Genomic DNA, 17,478 nt, shown 5'->3' with positions numbered 1-17,478 from the left:
CTTTCATCCCAGAGAACTTAAAAAACTGGATTAATACACACAACAAGCCCCTGCTACTGAGAGCTTTGATAGCAGAGTGTGAATATAGTTAAAATGGGAGGATTAACTCTTGCACCAAATAGAGCATCCCTTTACAAACGGAATGCACAAAGATCCTAACTCGTAAAGTATAATTAAAAATGCTGAAAGTAATAAGGTTAAAGGAGTAAATTTACTGAGAATCCTTTGATGTGATAGCCCAGGTTTTATGTACTTCATCCTGGATTGTATCCAGTGTCAAAGTGCACTTACATGGAACAGTATATCTTACAACTGAACTAAAACGATTGATGACTAAAACGCAAACCAACAACATATAATTTTGGAAAAAAAGATAGTGAGACCAAGAAGGGATGTTTGAAAAATGAACAAACTGGGACACAGGAGGAAACAGATATAGCAAAACCAGTGAAAATGTCAGCATTTTCCTGAAGTGATCATGCTGAAGGTCCAATGACCTCTCATGCAGTTTGTATGGAGTTTGTGTGTGCATATGCATGGTCCAGACTCAGCTAAATGCAGATCTGGAATTAAATTTTCTATTATGAATCTTGCTTGGTTGCCCCACATGTAAAAATAGGTAGATCCTAACTGTGTACAACTCGGTCTAGGCAGCTCCTGGGACACTTTAGAGCATGAATAATGCTTTAATCTGAAAATGATCCAAGTTCAGACAGCTGTGTGTAAAGGCTTCCACTCTATTCCTCAGAGAGGAATAAAAGTAAGAGTAGTTGCTTGTGATTTATTACTGATACTGTTGGTAAATTCCAGGTTGCAGCAATAAGAGATGGTATATATTTTAGAAAATATAGGCTGGGGCACAGAAACAAGAAAACTGTTCAGAGTTAAACAGTAAACAGATTTATTACAGCTATGAATCTCACTCAATGATAGTTGCTGTATGGCCACAGAAGTTGTTTTTAAGAGACAGAGAGCTAGGAATGATCCTGGCCATTTTCAAGAAATTCCACAGCTGTTTGATTTCCATGTAAACAACTCATTAAAGATGAATTGCAAGACTGTAGCTTTTATGATAACTCAAGACTGACAAAATTCAGAGCATTTGATGTCTACAGCACATGAGATGAACAATGGCAGAAAACTGAAATTGTGGTATAGAATTAGACAAAGTAATATGCCTTAGTTTTACTGTGGTATAGCTTTTGCTTTAATCCCTGCAGAAGATGCTTTCTATTTATTGTCTGCTGTTGCACATGCCCAACAGAGCAGAAACATCTAGCTTAGCACTGCAGAACAATCCAAAATGGTGCAAGTCTTCATTTTTTGAGCTTTGGGAATGAGTCCATACATTTTAATTTTCAAAGAAAAAATGTGCCAATACATCCAGAACAATAAGCACTTCAGATGAAACTCTACTAGTCCCTTAACTTCACCTTCTAAATCTGGTAGGGGTGTCACACACATATGGAAGGCCCATTTCCCGTATTGCCTGGCTAGCACATCCCTAAAGTGCCTTGGAAATAGGACCTTTGAATGTATTTTAGTATTCCTTGTTCTCTCTCCAGAGGCTGCCAGCCAGTCTACAAATAATGCCAGCTGAGTATGCTACATTTTGGATAGTTTTTGCTTGTCTCCACAAATAAAAGTAGTTGTGCATTGATTTGCTTATATTTTGCTATGTCAAGCTTGTAGCAAGTCATGCCATTGTAATGGAGTGGAGATGTCACCTTAGTTTCTTACCTGCAAAAAGTTGCTGCCTCAGATAAATGAGACTTTCTGTTCCTTCTGTTTTGACTTAGATGGTCTTCGGCTGTAAGGTTGCAATACAGGATGAAACCACAGAACCTGTGTTTTCAGCTGAAAAGAAAACATTTCCATGAATAGATGAGACTCATACCCTCAAGGTCACTGTTTTGGCGAAGAATGTTTTGAAAGAAATATGTGAGAAACTATGCTTATTCTAAAAGAAAATACAGGGAATTTATAACTTTATTATATTTCTTAAATACTGACATTTAAAAACCATATTCTTTGAAAAAAATGAGACTTTAAGAATATCCTGGACTGGAAGTGAACTTAGCCATAGTTTGGAAGAAACAAAATCAAAGAGATTTGAACCACTAAAGTAGAAAGACACAAAAGAAGGCAAAACTAAAAATAGCTCTGGCAGCATCCTGTGTGCGGATTTTGTGGTACATAAGGCCTTCTGAACACACCTTTTGGAAGGCAGCTGAAGCTTCTGTCACTTTCCAACATTTGTCCTTTAGCTCAGAGATACTACAGACCAGTAAAGTATTTCCTTCAAGACAGTTGCTCAGCCAATTTGTCCTCTTTGTCTGGTGCTGAAAAGGTTCTATCTAGTCTGTACGGCCTGGTTTGGTATTACATTTTTAACTTCTGAACTAGATTTTTCAGTCTGCAGTCTGATCACTTTAGCAGAGCTTATTTTGTGAAACTGGCATTTTTATGCCTCTTTTGGGCAGCAGAAGTTTCACTTCCTAGACTCTGAACTGTCCTTAAAGCTTCCTTTAAATATTCCTGGCAGTGAAAGCATGAGGATCAATTTATGATTTTTTGACAAATAATAAATAATCAACTTCACAGAAAAGGCTTCAAGTTAAGTGAGAATATTTCTGTCTGACAAACTATATGAGAAAGAATTTATATTCTTTTCCTAACCCTTGTGTACTTGTCAGTTGTCCACATGGTTGCCTATGGACAGGGACTAGCCTTTTGCAAATTTTTTTTATATGTGTGTGCTTGTGTGCACGCACAAATGTGTATTTTTGTCTTTGTATCTGTGTAAGTAATAGAAACATATTTACCATCTCTCCTTATAGTAGATCTCAAAATGCATTACAAGGTTTAGGTCCTCTCTCGGTGACTCTGGAGCCTCACTAAGACTTCTAACAATGTCTATACAAGTAGAATATGACAGAGCAATTAGTTCTGGGACTACAAGATTATTATACTTAAAGCAGTCATGTAACACATATCTTTTATATAGCACCTGAATGCATGTGCACTTTGCATCTTACTGCAGTACAGAACATTGGTCTCATCTGTGAAGCAGGTATGTCCTTGGAAGGTTTTGAAGATTCTTCTTTCATTTGGGACAACATTACTTGTGATCTGTGGTTCATTTACATTTACTTCATAGATTCTGCTTTTTAATTCTTTCAGAGATCATTCCTAAAGCTTCTGTCAGATGCTGAAATCAATTCTGTGTGTGCTGGGGAAAAAAGATATTGGAACTGCAATCTGCTGTTGTACACGAAAGGAGAATTTTCTTTCAACTGAAGACCTTGTCAGTGCCATTGAAAAGTTTGTGAAATGTTATCAGTTGCACATATATCTATTAGAATATATTATATTTAGAATGCAATTTAAGCTGAAAGCAATGTCAAAATTATTAGAAGCTTTTATCCATCACAGGGAGAGACTCATTCCCTATAGATAGATTTCTCAGTTTTACTGGCTTTGTACAGGTGTGCATGAAAGAGGTATTCTTTAACCTTTTCCAAGTTGAATCTTGCAGCCTGATTTATAAGTGGGATAATTTTTCTCCATGTAAATTCACTCCTGCCAAGGCAGTGCATCCACAAAATCAGTGGAATTATCATCGTTAGAAATGCCTCTCTACGATGTCTACCTAAAATAGAGAAAAGTCAGTTCCAAGTTTTCTGTAAGATAAAGGTTAATGCTACTCCAGTTGCTTGTGTATATTTTCCCTGAGTGAAAATAAGCTTTACTAGATCATTTTGGTGAAAATGCTAGAGAAATTCTTTTATACTAGCTGTAGTAGTTCTTTTGAAGTGACTGGCTGAAAATAATGAAAGGTTTTATTCTAATTAAAAGTATTAAAAAATATTTTATATGTATAACATTTAAAAATTAAGGTTCTTGGTCACACTAGATAGTTTAGTTACATCTACCAAGTTTCAGTCATACCAAGTAAATAGATTTATCTGTGTGCATCTGTGGAAACTCAAGTACACAAAGAGTTCTCACAACATTCCTTTCTGATAAGCCATGCACCACCATCTCAAGACCATTTCTTGACAACAATGGATAGGCATTCAGCTTTGTTCCTCCTGCAATTTTATTGCATGGTCATTATTGGCCAGACTTGGCTCCCTTGGTGATTCTGCTCTTTCTAGGTGAGTGTCTAAGTAAAAATCTATCTCTACTGTGACACTTGAGCTGTGCAGTAAAAAATCCCACTCACTGGGAGCTCATATCTTTTCCTAATGCATCCTTGGGAATTTAGCATTGTTGTGAAACTATCTGAGAAACTGTGGTAATGGAAATGTTAACAGAAACCAGACAGTAGTGTTTAGAGAGCTATTATGAACTTTAGCTTCTGTTCACACAGTTCTCAGAAAAAACAAGACTTTCAGTTGCTGAAACTGCAGTCTGAAGGGGGTGAATGTTTACCAGATTCTTTGTCACCAGCCAAAGAATCCACAGAAAGCATATTCCATCATATGTTTACATAGCAAATCACATCCACATACAAATGCTTTCATCAGTTGAACTCCACTGGAGACGCTCAGCTGAAAAGGCTTATACTAAAGCATATTGAAGTCAGTGGAAATTTTCACATGGACTGCAGCAGGTTTTCTTTCAAGTTCTAACTCCACTATTAGCAGCTGAGTTAAAGAAGTACTCCATAAGCTCACAGCACATTGTGATCTGTGCCAGACCCAGTCTGGTGACATGATTATTCATTATTATGCTGCAGTAAAATCGTGGTGAATATTGCACAGTGTCCATAGATAAAATCTTATGAAATTTGCATTCCCTGTGGAATAAGCCTAACCTACTTCATAGACATGAAAAGTCCTCTTTATATGCACAAATTCTCCTGCTGAGAAGGGATAGTTTGAGTTGGCTTCAAAGGACATACAGATCATTAACCAGGACTGTGACAATTTCTTATATAAAGATATTTTTGAAGTCTACTATACAAGGGAAAACAATGTAAATGGTTAGGGTAGGGTATGGCCTGCAGTTCAGCTTCTATGTGTCTTCTATATTTTAGTTGAGTCTGGTTTGATATGGCAATTTGAACAAGGAAATTGCTTCATCCATAGTGGATTGCTTTTCATAGAGAAAAGCAGTCTTGTGATGTGATGTGTATTTCTTGCATTTCCCTGTAGGGAACTTGAAAGTTTAGGGGTTTTTCCAGTTTGAGCCATGAGTATTTTGCTACATGAATGTGACAAAAGCCAGGTCTCGAGGAGTGAGTACATTACTATTAGATGGGATTGCTAAGGACTGTCATCATGAGTCTACAAAAATTGCAGAATCATGTAAAGGTTTGTTTTGGAAGAGACCTTTAAAGATAATCTAGTTCCACCCCACTTTCCATGGCCAGGGACATCTTCTACTAGGCCACATTGCTCAAAGCCCCATTCAACCTGGCCTTGAACATTTCCAGGGACAGGGCATCCACAGCTTCCCTGGGCAGCCTGTTCCAATGTATGCAATACATATCCTTTTCTCTCATGACTAAATGGGTAAACACAGATTGCTTGGATATACAGATCAATGCATCTATGGCAGTTCAGACAAGGGAAAGTTAACAGAAAGTGTTAAGAGCTGTTGGCTGGCCCAGATAGCCAGTGGTGTTACTGGGCTGCCATCTATTCACTGATCCTGTTATTCTGTCTTTCTCACCGTGCCTCTGGAAACTCACATCTTCATGACCTGTCAGGCCAATGCATAAAGAAATATAGGTTCATATGCAAAGGATCAGGGAAGACTGAGGAGGGCAATGAAAAATGCTTTTCTTTTCTGAAGTATCTGTGAGATTTTAAAAGATTTTTTAATCTTTAACAGTTAGCAAAAATCCATTGTAGGAACTTCTGAGAATAAAAGATTCTGTTTTTTCAGCTGGCTCAAATCAAATGATGTGTTTCATTTAAACAGCTTATCTTTTGAATACATGAGTAATTCAAATTCAGACAAAGTATGACATAGTCACAGAGTGTTTCTGTATATAAACTTGTAAATTCTTCTAGGTATAAAAGACAGACATAGAACATGACTTCAGAAAAACAGTCTGCTAACGGGCTTCTTGGAGCTGAACTTTGCTCGCAGCATGCTCTAGGGAACATGATGACACACAGTGACCTTAGTCACAGAGAAACATAGAATACATTTTCTCAAAACAAGAAATAGTGCTAGCTCTGCTGTCAGTTTCTATAAATCTGGGAACAGAAGCTGTGAACCAACCTTCTGTCAAAACAATCTCCTAATAGCCACCAAGTACATGTTTTTTGTTATTCTATTTTAAATATTCACTTAACTTTTTACAAGAGTGGACACTGTACTTGGGCTTTCTGTAGGCCTCTATTTTCTGTTCCATATAATTTTTCTTCAAAGTATGAACACTAAATTATAAAACTAAAATTTTCCTCACAGCTTAGGTGAAATTAAGGATAGAATTGCATCCAAAACCTGGGATCAAACTTCCCTGAAACTGAAATCTTAAATAAAAACCAGATCAAATTTTATACAATGGCTTTATTTTTTATTAAAATTATCTTCTTTGAATATCTGTTCTTTATTTTAATATTTTGATTTTAAGTCAGGTTGGGTGCTGGATTTAAAAACTCTTAGTCCACATCTTGAGTTTTGTCACTGACCTACTGCAGGGTGGAATGTCAGTTCAGATATTTCAATCAGGTTCAGGATTGTCTTAAAAACCTCTAATTCGTGTCTTTTGCACTCAGAGAGAAGTTTAGATAGGAGATCGCTTCCTAAAAAGGTTGTTGGGGAAACAAAACACATTGTATAACAGGATTAGGATCACTTTGAAAATTTGAACTGCTAGTGGTTACTTAAAAATAACCTCGTGGGCTTGTAACTGAAAATTCCAGTTGTATTTTTAACAGTAGGTGTTGCTGTAGGAAAAGAGAAAAAAGCATGCAAAGCAAACTGCATTCACAGGAACAGCACATTAGTGAAGAAAAAGGGAAGCCAGAATGCTTTGTTTGGAGCTACTTTGAAAAATCCTATTGTAAGTTTATGTGATTTAAAATTTTATGTTGTCACCTTTTCTCAGTTTTTACAGAACTGCCTGTAAAAAACAGTTAGATAGTTTAGCATTTTGAATGTTTTATCTGATTATAAAATTACCACTCAAAATTAAACCTCCCTCTTCTCACTGAAATTTATATTAATATTCTGTCTGCATGAAAACTGAATCATAGACATATATAACTTCTAAATACCACTGCCTGGCTAGTATTTCAACCTGAAGATGTAGACAGATCAGAACAAAAGGTAGAACTTATATTAAGTAAATAATGTGCACAGTTTACTCTTGTGTCTAGATAGCAGATATTACTGGCAAAGCTGTGAAAGTCACTGTAGGTACCCATTTGGCATGTTCGGTTAGCAGATAGATATGGCTGGGTGATGCTATCACTTTCCAATATGCTGATATAAGTACTTTGTGTTGCAGTGGTTTCAGACCCTTATCAGAGAGAACTCCATATGCACATAGTGTACACACAAAAAAACCCCTGTTTGCCCTGGTCTGCTGAGGTACTGAGACAACACTGCATTGCCTGAGCAGCAGAAGCCCATGGCAGAAAAATAAGCACGTTTGTTACATTTTTGATCTGGAAGTGATTAGAGAGATTGCTAGGAGATTGTGGTAAAAATGTGTTTGGATGAAAAAGGAGGGAAAAAGTCACAGCCATGCTTGTGACAAGTGTTACCTGGTGAGAGCATGCTCTGCTCCAGCCAGTGGAAGGACAGGCCCTCTTTTAACCTGGGTTTTTCTTTCAAGTTTTCCCCTCCCTCACTTCCATTACAATTCAGAACTTCAGGATAAAAAAAACTGTTGCCTTCTGATGTTCAGCAGGTTTGAGTGAAAGGATATGTGTTGTAAAACAGGTTTGTGGAGGAGCACTGTGTGAGTAAGCACAAGCTGACAACTTGCTGAAAGCCCAGGGCCTCAGCTTCCCTTGTACATTGTGCTCAGCTTATACTGTTATTAGTATTCCTGCTATCTGCTTGTGGGGAAGAACAGAGGAATCCTTCACTTCTCACTCTGTGGAGGCACATGGAAGTTGAGATGTTAGATGTTACTTCTTACCTCATAACATTGTGATACTATCAACAATGAGAGTTCTTGGTTTGATGGCATAAATAATTCACCCAAATATGAAAGCTTTATAGAAATAGCAATAATTGGAAGTGAACCAAGATGCCTTATAAGGGTGTAATTGTAAACATCAGAGCTTCAACCTTCTCCCAGATCAGACTGCTAGATCCAGCTGAGTCTGCCAAACTGGAGCAATGCCCCAGTAAAGTTACAGATTACAATGATTTCATCAAGTTAATAGAAATCTAGAAATATAGCAGAAAAAATGTCTTCTTTGATATACCTAATTGGAGATTTAAGTAGTGATGTCTGTTGAGGAATAGTCAGAGATGATGAAGTGTAAATTGCAGCACATTAAGAAGTCATTTGTAGGTCTCTTTTTATGGCATGAGAGATTTACTGTGTTGAGAAGTTACTGATGTAAGGTCATTTTGAACCAATCCTAAAAGAGGCAAAAGGGTTTGAGCTATGCTTAAAACTGGATAAAGTTTATATATGGGATGTTCATGGTTCAAAATAAGCGAGTCAATGAATCAATTCATTGAATAGGAATACCTTCTAGTCTCTCTAACACATACTATTCAAATTTAGAGAGGTGAGAGGGTTTAATGGTTTAATTACTAGTTCCTTTCTTCATGGTTTGGGTGCTATGAAGGTATGAGCTATTGTCCTTAGAAGAAATTACAAAATATATTTTTTAAAAAGCGTAATTTATTGGAAAGCAAAAGAGAGACAAGTCCCCACCCAGGGAGCAAACTGTAATGCCACTGGCAATTTAACAATGAAAGATCTCATCAGTTAAATTTGTTATAGTATTGATAGCAGAAAGGATGAACAAGTGTTGAATACTAACAAATATTTTGCCCAAAGGGTGAAAGATATGATGAGGGCTTGTGAATGGGATTGAATTCTTATCCTAACATTCCTTGTATCCACTCTTTCAAGGGGATCTTGGCGAACACATGGTAGAGGAAATGAGATCTTTTCTCCTTTAGATCTTTAGAGTATGTAACCGGTACCCACCTTGTGCTCCTCTCAGCACTGCAGATTGCCACTTGTTCCACACATGCAGCAGCACCCTCCTGTCCTGCTCTCTGCTGAGGGGAGGAGCAGGTCCTGCCCAGGTGCAGAGCAAAGCTGCCTCTTGCTTCTCAGAGCTTTTGTTCAGGCAACACCAGGTGACAGGATGAGGTAGAAACATAGAAAAGAGAAGAAAGCAGGACAGGTTCAAACTATTGAACAGTTCAAACTTCAGAAAAGAGAAGAAAGCTAGCATCACAGGCCAGTTGTTAACATTAGCACCTCCAAGATTTGATTTAATTTTGCATACTTATAGATATTAATTCTGCATCATCTGAGGTTATACTTCACAACATCTGCAACCATAAAAAACATGTAGATAGAATAAGAGGGAGTCTTTGAGTTAAAACATGCAAAAATTGTTTCAAATGAAGGAACAGGATTTTGTTTCCTCTTTACTGAATACATGCAGTCCTCATATAATTCTGAGCTTTGGCTAAGCATAAAAGAATGGAGGATAACGTCTGACAGAGCTGACTGATAATGACTGCAAACCTATAGTAAAGATCCTTGTTCCAGTGATTTTCTCCTGGTATATTTTAAATATTGCATATGGAAACCAATGTTTTGTTCTTATTAACAGCTCTGTTACATGACAGCCTTTGCTTGCAGCTTGGTTTTTTCAACAATGCAGTTGGGACTGTGGCTCTATTGAAAGGTTCAAACTTCAGGACATTCTCAAGCTCAGCTGAATCATTTAAATCACATCAGCCTTGGAGTAAAATTAGGAATTATTACTAGATGCTGCAGTATGAGGTGCCTTCTCCATCACTGGCTCTCCTAAACCAGGTTCTTCTGCAATAAATTTGGAACACAGCCATGAGCCACGACATTTGATCACAGGCAATTTACCACAACAGACACAGAATCCCTTGCTTCTGGCTTTTGACTTCTGGACTTTGTATATTTTTGGTTTGCTGTGTCTCTGAAAACAGACCATGCCTGGAAGGGAACACAAAACAGAAATACCTATCAGAAAGATTCAGTTTTGCATAATGTAGATAAATTAGAACACATTCCCACTCTATGCTTGATTTTAGAAGAATGTGGGCACCAATGCTGTGCGTTGAAAGATATATTTGAAAAAATTGCTCAAGGTTTTACTACTGCGTCTCCTCTACTCTTTTGAGTAAATCCTCTAGTTTGTTTTCATGTAAAATCACACACAAATCACATTTTGCTGACTATCTTGAAAGATGGAACTCCCTGTGAGGAACAAAGAATTGGATTTGACCATCTTTATGGGTCCCTTCCAACTTGAGATATGCTATGATTCTATGATTATAATCTCCTGGGGTCCAAAGGAACTGTGTTTGAAAACAGTTTTGTTTGGGAATCCTTATTGCTGGTGCTGTCTATACATCTTGTTAAAGAAACCATTGTCCCTTTCCAAAACTAGAAGTGGGAGTCAAAATGGGAGTGTGAGAATAGAGGAAGAGTAAAAAGATGTGCCAAGATTGCCACAACAGACAAAAGGCAAAGCAGATAATATCCTCCTTTTTCCAAGACTGTGTATACTGTTGACTCACAAATTCTCTCAAATTCTCCAAGGAGTAGTAGAAGATACAAAGAAGTGAAACTGCTGAGAGACTGAAAGCTTACCTTTGCAACACTGCTCAGGCCCCATTATGAGAAATACTATATAAGAACATCAAGAGCCTAAACCTTTTCCCCTCACTAGTAATACCAATTTATGAATTTAAATCTTTGTTACTTACTTGACCCTCTTCCCAGCAAGAAAATACCTAAGTATTTAAAGTTCTTCCATATAAGGACCGGATTCCTTTGAAATAAATTATATAAAAATATGAAAATAGTCTGCAGTTGAATCATACTTATTTTTTTTAATATAGGTTTATTCAGCAAATTGGCTACCAGTTGAGAGCAATGGTTTCCATACTACGATTTGTGGTGTATTCAAAACAGATGGAAGCCTCTCAAAGCCTGCTTTGTCCAAAGCCAAGAACATTTTTCGGCAAGAAGTCTGAACTTGTTGCCACATAAACAAAACGAGTGATTTAACTTAGTGTCTACATATTTTGGATTGGCAAAAACTGCTGCAAAAAAGTAAAGCCAGAGAGCAGGCTCTACAAAAATAGGAAAAGACAGAGCAAGAAAAAGAGAGAGATACACACACATATGCGTGCACCACACACAAACACACCCATTCTGGCAGCTGTTAGACCCGAAGTGTTTGTGTTGTGAGATTCTAAACAAGTAACAGGGTGTTTTGGTCCATCTGGAAAATTTCTTACACTTTTTGTTCCCTGAGTTTAGGCACTCGTGTCAATTTTGAAGAAAGCATATTTGTATGCCTTCTGTTGGCTGTCCCTAAAAATAAAATTAAGTCTTACATTTTCTTCAGGTTTGTTTATGATGCAGATATTCAGTAAGATGCTTTCCAAGAAACCAAATGTATCCTAAAACTTTGAAATGTAGAAAGGTAAAGAGAGTAGATAATAATCTTGACAGCTGTGTATGTTTATACTTGTGTAGGAGGGGTCAAAGATTTAATTTTGTATTAAGACTCATGTGCTGAGTTTTTTGGCCCTGAACTTCACCTAGATGATTCTGTTGTAGAGACTATCATTGGGTATTTCCAAATCTGCAGTTTTTGTAGACACTGAAGTTTTGTCCTGGAAGTGCTCATGGAGGAGGACTGAGTATGGGAGTAGACAGAGAAAGCTGTGCATAAGTCTGTCTCTGTCATTGGTGTTTTTGGTGGTTTTGGTATTGCAAAGCTGTATAGTTGTAACTCTCCAGTTTTGTTCCCTTTTCTAGGACAGCGTGTCTAGTTAAAGTGTACATCAGACTGTTGGCTAAAATGTCTTCTAACCTTGCTTAGCTGTTCCTTCAGTTTTTCCTACAGCAGAAGTGATGATGGTGGCATGAAATGAGAAATTATTATGAAAAATGTCAGACATGGCATCAGATACAAACCAATGCATTTTGTGAGATTTCAAAGCCTATAGGTGAACAATGCAAAATCCAAGAACAGACTGGCCAGGAAAATGAGTTCCAAAACTCATTGACGAAATCGTAATAGATTTCTGATTAAAAAAATCTAGGACAGATCAGAGTGCTGTTGTTTGGTTGTACTATATTCTTAACTAGAGAATTATATTTTACTATATATCTCACAATTTGAGGACCATGGAGCATACAATGAAGCTTGTTGGTACATTTGTGAAAAAGCAAAAATGTTTTTTTCAGAGAACGAATAAATAGCTTAAGTAACCTATAAGTAATTTAGAAGCAGAATTATTCTAAATCCAGAAAAAATGAAAGTCTTATTAATTTCTCATAGCAGATATTAAACTGCCAAAATTCTGTTCATGTCAGGAAAGGTGAAGTCTAATTTGGGCATCCTAATCAGACATGAAATAGCATTTATCTGCAGTGAGAACATGGGGAAAGATTATTCAGAACTGGTTAAATCATGGTGAAGTTGATTAAATAGCCAAGACTACTTATTAGAGAGAAAGCTTAATGTTTTGGGTTTTTTTTGGTTTTTTTTTTTTAAATATAAGAAATAAGGCAATTAATGGCACCATGAGTGGTAACTGAATTTGTATTGCTGACGAGATTTTAGGGGATTGTGACAAATGGTGTCCAGAAGAGGATCTGACAGGATCTGTCTGACCTCTGCAAGAGGCATCTGTGAGAGACAGCAGCTACAGAGGCACTATGAAAGAGGTCCAGGACTTCCTGCCATGCATTAAGCTGGTGATGGACACATGCCCAAGCAGCATTTTGATTCTGTGTAGCAGTCAGATGCAGTTGCACATCCCATTATTCACAGCCTTGGATTTCCTTCAGAATTAAGTCAAGATATGCAACAGAGAAAAGCTTCATTTTAGTCTGGACAGGCACCTGATTTGGACAGATGGGGAAGTGATATGCTGAGATGCACGGCAGAGTGCCATTGCTCTGCATTTTAGATAGCTTATGAGAGGCAGAAATTGGAAGAAATAAAGCAGTTATGTGGGCAAGGAAATCTTCTAACTAAGAAAACCTCTGTCTGAGAAAAAAGTAAATGGAGCATGTATCTGGCACACCACCAATAATATATTCAAATATTTTTTTCTCACAATTACCAACATATCTTTTCAGGACTGTTTTTAATTGTTATACATAGCAAATTCTGAGCCTAGCTATCTTCATGGTTTTCTTCTATGAATGAGATGCATTTTCTGTGGAATGGGGGTATAGAAATGTAGTCCTGACTGTCTCACAAGTCTTTCATTATCTCATACATATTGGGCCGAGTAGATCAGGAAAACACTGCAGAGGATAAATTCAGACTGTGGGGTACAGCTTGAATTAGGGATTTTTTGACTTCATGTGACTCCTTTTATCTAGCATTTTATTAGCAAAAAGAGGCCGTTTTTTTCTTTTGTGTAGCTCTGTTGAGTCAGTGAGATCAGAAATATGGATTTGTGTGACTATCCACTTTATTGAAATGTCCCCAGATGACTAGAAAGAAATCTTTGAATGTCATGGAATGAAAAGAAGCTATAAAGATTCCTGGGAGTTTTTATTTGATTTGTAAAAAACATTTATCAAACATGCATTTGTAGAAAACATTGTGTCTTTCTCAGTAATCTATTTTCTTCTAGAATATAACATAATGAAACATATACCAATAGATTATCAAGCACAATGGCAATTCAATGTGATTTAGTGAAGGGGGTAACATTTCATGTTCATAAGAAACAGTTAAGGAAGCACAGGAGCCCTAAACTCATATGTAAAAACTAATCTGAAGGGGGTTTTATACCTTAATTCTGGATCAGTCACAATAAAATACAAAATGTATCTTTAGAAGGATTGGTAACTTCATTTTACTGAGATCTGTTATTTTATTAGACATTAGCACAAAATTTTACTAAAATTTGCAGATCATTTAATGAACTTGAAGGTAATAATTTTTTCAGAATACACCAGAGCTTTGAAGGGTTATGCCAGCATTTTCTACAAAGAGGAGATGGGAAGGAATAAGGATATATAACTTTTCTCCTCATACTTCTATTTTTGATGCTCAAAATTATACTTTTGAAGTAGCTGCATATGAAGCCTGCATATGAAGACTTGTGATTTTAAGCTACATTCCATTTATATTAGGTGCTCTGTTTGTAGATTTCTGACATATCTAATTTTAAAAGTGCTTTACTAATACTATATTTAAAATTAAAACCAAAACCAGAAGCCTTTTAAGGATTCTTTTACTTTGTGCTCCTTGTTGGATTTTTGTGGTTAGAGAACCACATTTTTGTTTCAAATCCAACAGCTCTGTTATGAGAACAAAACCTAATGATGAGGGAAAATCTTGCCGAGAGATGATTCCTAGTGTATATCAAATGGAAGAACAATTACTTATAGTGAAAAATGGCTTGACTGATTCCAGGCTTTAGCTTTATATGCTAAATAAAACTGAGAATTTGCAATCCAGAATAAGCTAAACTGTAGTAACAGTAAGGATTTTAACACTGCATAATCAGAAAAGTATTACATTTCAAATGGTTTAACTCTGTGTAGGTGGTCCATGCTCACAAATTTCTTTTGTTTAATCTCAACACAGATCTCAAAGATGTGTCAGAGGTCTCTGGAGAGCAGTAAAACTAGAGTTTTTTCTAAGATTTCAACCATAGTGAAAGGTGGAGACAGTGAATCAGCTTATTAGCTACTAAGACTTAGCACCTTGTGGTTTTCCTTACATTGGTGCCTTTAGGATTAAAAATATAGTAATTTGTAATAGTAATGGTTTTGAAAGTATTCACTTACTGGTCATTAAAAATTGTGATTCCCAAGCAGAACTGGCCCAGTGCTTCTCAGCAATGTAGAAGAACATGAATTTTGCTGTTTCAGGGGAGGGCCCTGCCACAGGAAACATAGGGACAGATGTCCAGGAAATCTGTTATAGGGAAAGATCATGGAAAGTAGGGATTGCTGCTCCCACTGCCACGGGAAGGATGGACAGACAGCTGCTGTTTGTGAGGGCTGCTCCTCACCACAGAATGAGCTTTTGCCAAACCAGCACTGGTTTGGAAGCTGCCAGACTGGTTTTCCACACCTTAGGTGTGGGTAAAGGAAGCAACCAGGCCAAGGTTACTGATAACAACCCAGAATTTGCAGTCTTAGAAAACCTTCTGCTCTACCTGAGCCTGCAGTATGTCACTATTGATCTTTTGCCTTTGGAATCTGTATGTATTATTTGAAGAGAATCTGTTGATTATGCAGTTGACATCCAGGAATTTCTGCTTCTTACTTCAAATCTGAAATGCTGTCTGTCTCAGTGGTCTGGGTAAGTAATTGTTTTATTGTTCTGCACCTTTTTCTGGTTTCATAACATGCCAGTCACTCACAGGACTGTGGTTAGGATTTGCCAACGTCAGTAAAGGATTTAAAAAATAAAGTCAAGTATAATGTCAGAGCATACCTGCTAGAGATGGGTTTTGTATGCAGCAAAGAGCAACTTTTCAGAGATAGAAAGACCCTCCCAGCTTCTGAAATGGTATCATTGCACCATTGCAGACAATCTCAGGCAATGGAAAACTCCCAAAGAAGGGTTTCTCCTCATCTTGTCTAAGATTTATGTTGAACACTTGGACCTCCAGGCCAGAGGATGCATGTTGCACAGGGAGAGGGCAGTTCTGAGGAGACTTATAAGAAGTTCTGCTAACACCAGACAGCCTGGAAGAGTAACTTTATGTAAGAGAATGGCCTATTCTGCTTTAAACATCCATAACTCTCTGCGCTGGAAAACTAGGAGAGTAAGGTATAAGATATACAGAATCCTTCTTTCTTCAAAAATTCCTTCCTCCTGTGTGCTCATTTTGCGTATCACACATGCTTGGAGAGAGAGAGAAGTCACAAAAATCACAGATATCACAGAATATCCTGAGTTGGAAGGGCCCCAGAGGGATCACTGAGTGCAACTGTTCAGTGAATGGCCCATATGAGGATGAAACCCATGATCTTGGGTTTATTAGCACCATGCCCTATCTAATTGTGAAGTTTATTGTCCAAATGTACATTGAAATATGTGCTTTTCAAATGCTAAAAATTATGTCCCTTCCTGAAAGTATATCTACTGTACTTTATCAAACACATATTTCAAACACAGATTGCAAAACTGTACTTTTAACTAACTGAGATTTCTAGATGAATAAAAAGAGCTCAGCTGAGTCTTAAAAGATATCCAGATTCTTAACAGTAATAAGTGCTAATTGACAAATACTCTCTCTTGATTATTTTTCTGGTCTAGAAGGTTAACTCCAATAAATACCTGTTTTACTTTTAGACCTTTAGCATGAAAAAGTTAGATGACTTAACAATGATATTTCAATTCAGCTCAAGCTTGAGAATTCTTGATTTTCTTTCTATATCATATGTTGCCTCCTCTAAAGAAATTACAAAAGGAAGTAGCATCAGATGATCAATGCATATTCTTTGAATCTTAGTGGTTCTTATAGGCAATTGTAGGACAGTGTGTGGCAAGCACCAAATCACTTATCAAATAAAGCTTTCCAGCAGGTAAATGGAACCTATTTTGTTGGGCAGAGAAGCATGCCATGCAAACCCATTATGAATTGCAGATTTTCATAACTGAGACTCTTGCCTTCGACACTTTGGAGGTAAGCCTGGTTGGCTATACTGTCTATTGGCCTTGGTGGTCCATAATATAATTTTGTTGACACAAAGTTTGCACTGTCTCAGAAAATGGGTCCTTTTTATTTACCAAGTTTCTAAACACCAGGGCTCAGAAGAGAACCCTGGGACAAAGGGAGTCACCCTATGTTCAAGGATAGATGATATCATTTGGAAGTCATTTGCTCAGGGAAGAAATAGGAGGGAGAAAACATCTGTTGACTGTTGGGAGGCTTGCCAAGCAAAACAGGAGTTGCGGTTGATAGTTAGGACATGCTAACAAAATCAAGGAAAGTAATAATTGTGTATAGAGGCATACAGGATACATACTACACATAGTTTTCAAAAGATGACCTTCAAACTAACACAGCTGGAATTCTTCTGAAGGATGGTTATCTGTCTTTGCTTTGCATGAAGAAAGTAGATGAAAACGAAACCATTTTTACTTAAATATTTTGTGCAGAAAAGAAAATTCACTTTGTCAGCTGTTTCTCAGCCTTCCAGATGGTTTGAAAGACATACTTGCACTGGAGCTAAGGGAAAAAACCTGTGAGACAGAAAAAAACGCACACTTGTATTTCAGATACTGCATAATCACAGAGTAGCCAGGTTTGGAAGGGACCTCT

At 37.2% G+C, this 17,478-nt stretch overlaps 1 protein-coding gene across 6 annotated transcripts in view; it reads right to left on the bottom strand.

The window, feature by feature from the left end:
- The window catches only part of LOC143694363 (uncharacterized), a 46,759-nt gene that overhangs the window by 22,786 nt on the left and 6,495 nt on the right, over positions 1 to 17,478 (bottom strand). For 3 of the 6 annotated variants that reach the window (XR_013182804.1, XR_013182805.1, XR_013182803.1), the window contains 3 exons: positions 9,941 to 10,144; positions 9,146 to 9,279; positions 1,741 to 1,857 (listed from right to left, as the gene is read on the bottom strand). Coding sequence is in view for 1 of the 6 variants with exons in the window: in XM_077180352.1 (XP_077036467.1) it covers positions 9,158 to 9,279; positions 9,941 to 10,144 (326 nt within the window). In the remaining 5 variants the exon portion in view is untranslated. Of the gene's footprint in view, positions 1 to 1,740; positions 1,858 to 9,142; positions 9,280 to 9,940; positions 17,400 to 17,478 lie in introns of those variants that run through there. The other 3 variants (XR_013182807.1, XR_013182806.1, XM_077180352.1) reach the window with 3 other exon arrangements.

The sequence above is a fragment of the Agelaius phoeniceus genome, chromosome 6 (assembly GCF_051311805.1).
Source record: "Agelaius phoeniceus isolate bAgePho1 chromosome 6, bAgePho1.hap1, whole genome shotgun sequence".
NCBI lineage: Eukaryota > Metazoa > Chordata > Aves > Passeriformes > Icteridae > Agelaius > Agelaius phoeniceus.
This window is presented reverse-complemented; position numbering and strand designations above follow the sequence as displayed.